This window comes from Chaetura pelagica, unplaced genomic scaffold, assembly GCF_000747805.2.
Source record: "Chaetura pelagica isolate M959 unplaced genomic scaffold, ChaPel_1.0 scaffold193, whole genome shotgun sequence".
Lineage (NCBI taxonomy): Eukaryota > Metazoa > Chordata > Aves > Apodiformes > Apodidae > Chaetura > Chaetura pelagica.
This window is the reverse complement of record NW_009952562.1, coordinates 563,416-569,189: the sequence shown is the minus strand read 5'-3', so window position 1 is coordinate 569,189 and position 5,774 is coordinate 563,416. Positions and strand designations below refer to the sequence as shown.

The 5,774-nt window shown below is 61.9% G+C and overlaps 2 protein-coding genes across 2 annotated transcripts in view; both read left to right on the top strand.

Annotated features, from left to right (window-relative positions):
- Positions 1 to 161: 161 nt before the first annotated feature.
- RILP (Rab interacting lysosomal protein) lies at positions 162 to 2,853 on the top strand. The gene is given in 7 exon segments (XM_009993311.1): positions 162 to 195; positions 267 to 388; positions 555 to 773; positions 1,118 to 1,335; positions 1,482 to 1,604; positions 2,322 to 2,405; positions 2,697 to 2,853. Coding segments are annotated over 7 exon segments (957 nt in total).
- Positions 2,854 to 4,087: 1,234 nt separating this feature from the next.
- Positions 4,088 to 5,774, top strand: part of SCARF1 (scavenger receptor class F, member 1) — an 8,566-nt gene continuing 6,879 nt past the window's right edge. The window contains exons 1-4 of the mRNA XM_009993310.1: positions 4,088 to 4,116; positions 4,297 to 4,454; positions 5,237 to 5,281; positions 5,574 to 5,675. Of these exons, the coding sequence (XP_009991612.1) occupies positions 4,088 to 4,116; positions 4,297 to 4,454; positions 5,237 to 5,281; positions 5,574 to 5,675 (334 nt within the window). The remainder of the gene's footprint in view (positions 4,117 to 4,296; positions 4,455 to 5,236; positions 5,282 to 5,573; positions 5,676 to 5,774) is intronic.

Here is a 5,774-nt window from a genome sequence, read left to right as displayed (position 1 = left end):
ACCCCCAAACCCCCAGAGCACCCCCAAGCCCCCAGGGAGGGTGCTGTGGGCAGACACCAGGTGCGAGCTGCCATTTCCAGCACAAGGGGGTGTCAGGCACAGCCTGAAGCTTTCGGTTTCCCTCTGTCCCACTCTCCCGGCTCTGCTGGCTACCAGGAGCGATGGTAGAACGATGCTTTGAGTCAAGGAACTCTGGTGTTGAAGGGTTGGGGGAGGCCTGGGGTCCCGGGACCCCTTCAGCCCAGCCCCCCCGTGTCTGGGCTCAGACAGCACGGTGCGGAAGGAGCGGGAGGTGATGCTGAGGCTGAAGGAGGTGGTGGACAAGCAGAGGGATGAGCTTCGTGCCCAAGCCCACGAGATCGTCTGCAAGAGCCGAGACACGGAGGCGGTGAGTGCAGGAGCTCAAGGTGTGGCGTGTGAAGGGCCTGGGGACCTGCTTTCATGTCCCCTCTCCCCGGGGCTGTCAGGGCAGCTGGCGAGCCTGCTGGGACAGATGCCTTTCCCATGGCTGTGCTGTCCCTGCCTGGCTCACCCTGCTGCCCTGGGCCGTTCAGCTGCAGGAGCAGCTGCAGCGCTTCATGGCCATGAACGAGGAGCTGCGGCACAAGGTGGCCGTGGTGCAGGCACAGCTCAAGAGCGCCCTGGAGAAGAAGTCGGACCTGGAGGCCGTGATGCTGCAAACCCAGAAGGAAATGAGCAGGAGGAACAGGACCACCTCGGAGGTCCAGGAGCCAAAGGCCAGCCCGGTGAGTCTGAGCCCATGGCCCTGCTGGGTCCTGGCACACCCAGACCTGCTGGTTGCCAGCTGGACATGGCCATTCAGGTGAGCCCTACTGCCAAAACCTGAACAGGACAGTGTGTGTGATCCTGGTAACATCTGGGCCATAAAAATTGGTAGGGGTGGAGGCAGGAGTGAGGGAGGCAAGGTGGTGGCAGGAAGAGCTGGGTGGGGCTCAGAGGACCAGGAGGGTTTGCCAGATGTGGTGATGGGTGGGTGCTGGCTGAGCTGAGCAGCCACCATGGTCTGTGGAGCCCTGCTGCAGCCCAGACCTCTGGACCAGCAAACTCCTTCCTGGGACTTTTCTATCTTTGCCTGCACGTGATACCCAGCCTTCAGATGGGGTTTTGGGGATTCCTGCTTGTCTGCTGACATTTCATCCTCCAGGAAGGAGCAGCAGCACCACCTAATGAGGAGCAGCACCAGGACATGGATGCAGGCAGGAACCCTGCTCACTGCTGCTTCTCCAAGGAGGAGCTGCAGCAGATCCTGCAAGAGCGGAACGAGCTCAAGACCAACCTGTTCTTAGTGCAGGAGGAACTGGCCTATTACCAGAGGTGAGTCCTGCTGTGACACTGTGGGGCAGAGAACTGGGTCCCTCCTGTCCCTGCAGCCACCTGTGGCCCATCCTGCTGTGGTAGGGGTGTATTTCTTTGCCAGGCTCTGGGTTAACCAGCTGGGTGTTTTGGGTTTTTTTTGCCAGGGAGCTGCTGAATGAAGAGAGAGTTCCTGGCTTCTTCCTGGATGCCATGAAGTCGACTATCAAAAGACAGAGAAAAAAAATCAGAGCCAAAATGCTGGGAACAGCAGAGGAGTCAGCCAGCAGGTGAGTCCTGCTCATTGGGAGGGAGGATGGAGCTTCCCATGCAGGGCTCCGGTGTTTCCATGTGATGTAATACCCTGGAAGGGAACTCCCCCTGGCCAAGAGCTGCCTCCTCCCTGCCTCAGTCCAAAGATCCAGGGTTTATTGTTTGCTCTGGCTTAGCCCTCAGAGCACCCCAGGGGCTGGGCTCTTCTCTGCCACTCGTGTCCCTGTCACCAGTCACACACACAGCCTGGCCAAATGCCACTTGTCCCTGCATGGAGGTGGCAAAGGGGAGGCGAGGTGGTGGCACTGGGACCACTGGACAGGGCAGGCTGGCCCCTGTGCTCTGTGGTTGGAGTCTGTCCAGTGGAGAGCCTTTGAAGGTGACAGTAGAGGTGCTCCTTGAAGGCTCTGCAAGATGTTCTGCTTCTCATGGTGGGGAGGGGACACACCATCTGCTGGCCAAGTACTGGGGGTTTGAAAGGCATCTGAGAAGACCTTCAGCTGGGGCTGGGCTTGCTGTGAAATGTGGCTGTGTCTGGGACACCAGTGTCACTTCATCTGCCTGGGGCTTTGTGACAGGTCACAGTCCATGGCAATTTGTGGGGACACCAGCTCTGGTCCATGTGCCCCTGGCTCCTTGGGGGGCACTGCTCCCTTCAGGAGGGAGCCCCAGGGTGGCTCTGGCACTTCCTCATGTCTCAGCACAGGTTTATCCCTTGTTCCTTTCTGCTGCAGCGAAGAGGACGAGGGCTCCTGGCTCCCAGCTCATGGCACAGATGATGTGGATGCTCAGCCTCCCGAATCCAAAATTAGGAGCTTGTGAGTTCACTCCCGTGCTCTGGAGCTGCTGGGGATGGGGCAGCTCCTCTGGAGCTTGGCTGCCCGCTGTGGGGCTGGCAGGGCTCCTGCCCGGGGGGGGTCGATCTGCCCTGCCCGGGGAGGGTTGGGACGAGCCTTGGGGCTGCCCCTGAGCTGCAGGGCTGGGCTGGTCCCGGGGGTCAGAGCTGGGCTGCATCCCGCCCCCTCCACCGAGCACCGCGGCAGGCTGGGATCCGGCTGCTTGCCAGGAAGGCTTTTCTCCCCCTCAGCCGTTATCTGCTCTCTCTGCAGTTTTGGGCAGTGGTATCAGAGCGACAGCGGAGACCCCCCCACATCCAGCTGCTCTGGAGCCTGGGAAATCATCGACTCACTGGACACGCAGCTGGAGCCCAAAGGAGAGAGTGAGGGGGCAGGCAGCTCCCCGGACAGAGCCTCACCCCCCCTCTGACCCCCTGAACGGGAGACACATCCAGCAGCACTTCCCGGCTCTCCCAGCAGCACTTCCCGGCTCTCCCAGTGGCCTTGGCAGCAGCAGGGCAGCCCTGGCCACCTCCCCATGCTGTGGTGACCCTGGAGCACCTGGGCAGTCTTCCTGCACGCCACTGGGACACTTGGCCATGGAATGCCAGCCTGGCATGGGACAACTCAGCTCCTTGGGCATCTCTGCCCCATCATTGTGCCCGTGGCTTAACTATGGGGGTCTTGCACAGCTGTGCCCCCACTCTCCACCTCCAGTCTGTGCCCACTTCCCACTGCTGTACCCTGAAAGGGCTCTTCTCATCCACTGGTGACTTTCCACCACGCACTTCTGCTCACAGCTCAGTATCCCATCACCAGATCCTCCCCAGTTAGGGGTATTTTGCTTCACCCCTTCCCACTCATATTTCATCCTCCCCATCCCTGCAATGTGAAGGCCAGGTTGGGGTGCCCAGGCTGGCCAGGCACTGTCCTGGGGTGCCCGCGTGGCCAGGAGGGGCTGAGCACACTGCACTGGGTGTCCAGGTGCTCCCAGACATGATGGCACCACTGGTGCCACTCCTGCACTTTTCAGGCGTGGGGTGAATTGGTTTTGTACTGGGACCTCTTCCTGCTACTACTGGGAACTCTTAAGACTGGAAGTCCTCGTGTTCACGGGGGCAAGTCTGTCCTCTTGGGTCAGGGACCTCCTGGCTCTAGAATTGGAGCTGGAAATAAATCAGTCTGGTTTGTCCTCCGAGGCTCCAGCTGCAGCCTCCCTGGGGAAGGCCTGGGGGCTGCTGCAGGGGCAGTTCCCAGCAGAACCAGTGCTGGCTGTGCAGTGCCAGAGCCCGGGCCCCCTTTCAGGGGTGGGCTGTGGTGGGAGTGGGGCTGCAGGGAGGGTGTGACGGAGTTAAATCCTGCACGCAGAGGGGAGCAGCACAATTCCAGCCCAGGCTCCCCCCAGCCCAGCGGCCTTGAGTAGGAAAAAGGTGTTTCCTGTGCATCTGCTGACACAAAGCTCCTGGGGAGGTGGGACAGCAGCCAGCAGTGGTTGGAAGGTCAGCCTGGGGCGCGCTGTGTCCCCGTGGGGGACGGGGGGACCCCACCTCTCAGCCCCTGCCAGGGGTTGGCAGCTCATGGGGATCAGGGCTGGGGGGGAAGCAGCAGAGGCCTGATGTGGGCTGGGGAGACATTGTCTAAAGTGGCTTTGGGGGTGATGGGGGATGTCAGAGGGGGAGCAGGATGCCCATGGGTGAGACGATCGTGTGGGTGCCAAGCCCCGCGTGGCTGCGCCAAGCCCCCGGGTGCCCCTTGCTGCTGCCAGGGTGGCAGCCAGGGCCGAAAATAGCCCTCGGGGTGGCATTCCCTGCCTCCCCCTCCCCGCTGCACCCCTGGTGTCTGGATCGGGGCACCTCCTCCCGCGTTTCCTCAGGAAGAAACCCAAGGCTGGCCGGAGGAAGAGGCCGCGCTGTGGGAGGGACGGGACAGACGGATGTCGGTGCGGGGCTGAGGAGCTGCCGGGACTTGTCCTGGTGTCCCGCCGGGATGAGGAGCACCCGGCCCATCCTCTGCCTCCAGCTGTGGCTGTGGGTGCAGAGCTCTGCCCAGGAACTTGACCCCGGTGGCAGGAATGTCTGCAGGTAGGTGCCATAGAGGTCCCTACTTGTGTCCCTCCATCTCCTGGGGCCTCTCAGCAGCCCCAGGGTGTCACCATCCATCCATCCTTTCATGGACAGAGATCTGCAGCCTGGAGTTGTGTGGGTGCAGAGGCTGGGGTGACACTGGGGAGCATGGTTGGGGCACAGGTGGGCATTTGGGGCACCCAGAGTCCTTTTGCAGAGGTTTTTTCTCACGGGCTTCCAGCAAGCAGGGCAACAGGAGGGAGGAGGGAGCATTGGCAAACCTTTCATGGTGCAGCAGGTGGGAAACGTGGGCACAGCAAAACCCGAAGGGCTTTTGGAGCTGGTGGCCCCTCTACTTTGCTGCTGCGTGTCCTCTCCACCGCCAGCAGCAGCACCTTCTGGTGCCTTCGTTCTGGGCTGGCAAAGCTTTGAGCTGCTCCCAGAGGTTTGTGGAATCAGCATGGGCTCCACAGCAGCAGACCCAAGCAGTTCTGCCCCCTCACCCAGCCCCACCACCCCCCTGGGCTGCAACCTCTTAAATTTCCTTCTATTTTGCTGGTTTCCTTCCGGAGCGACGTCCCCAGGGCTGTGCTGCTTCCCCACCCACAGGGCCCAGCCCGGGCAAGTGCCCACCAGTCACTTTGCCTCAGCTGAAGCTGTGAAGCTGCATGTGAGCCCCCCACCAGCCCCAGCACCCCCACCCCAGCTCACAGCCCCTGGGTCTCTCCCACAGGTTCCCCACTGGCTCAGCGTGCTGTCCCGGCTGGAAGCAGGAAGGGAGGGAGTGCACGGCTGGTGAGTGATGGAGGGTGATGGAGCCCAAAGCTTGGCTGGGTGGCTCCTCCACAGTGCTGGGGGAAGCCCCTGCAGCTCTCCTCAAAGTGGGGTACTGCTCTGTGGGGACCCCCATATGCCCACTGATCAAGCTGCTGTGGTTCAGCGGGAGGGATGGAGTGGGAAGAAGGATGTTTTTCTCTGGGAAGGCTGCCTTGGTGGGAGCTGGCTGGGTGTCTTGTGGTCCAGCAGTTGGGTGCAAGCCTGAGGGGGGGGGCATCTTGTGCTGCCACGCCCACCCTGCTGCCGGCAGCGCTGTGCGAGGGGGAGGAGGCCTGCCGAGCAGACGAGGTGTGTGTGAGACCTGGGGTTTGTCTCTGCAAACCTGGCTTCTTCGGAGCAGACTGCAGTTCCCGTGAGTATTTCCCCAGGGCTCAGCCCTTGCCGTCCCCTTTGCCAGCCTGGATGCTCGGGGGGCTGCTGGGCTTCCCCCTCACCCCCCACCCCCCCCCAT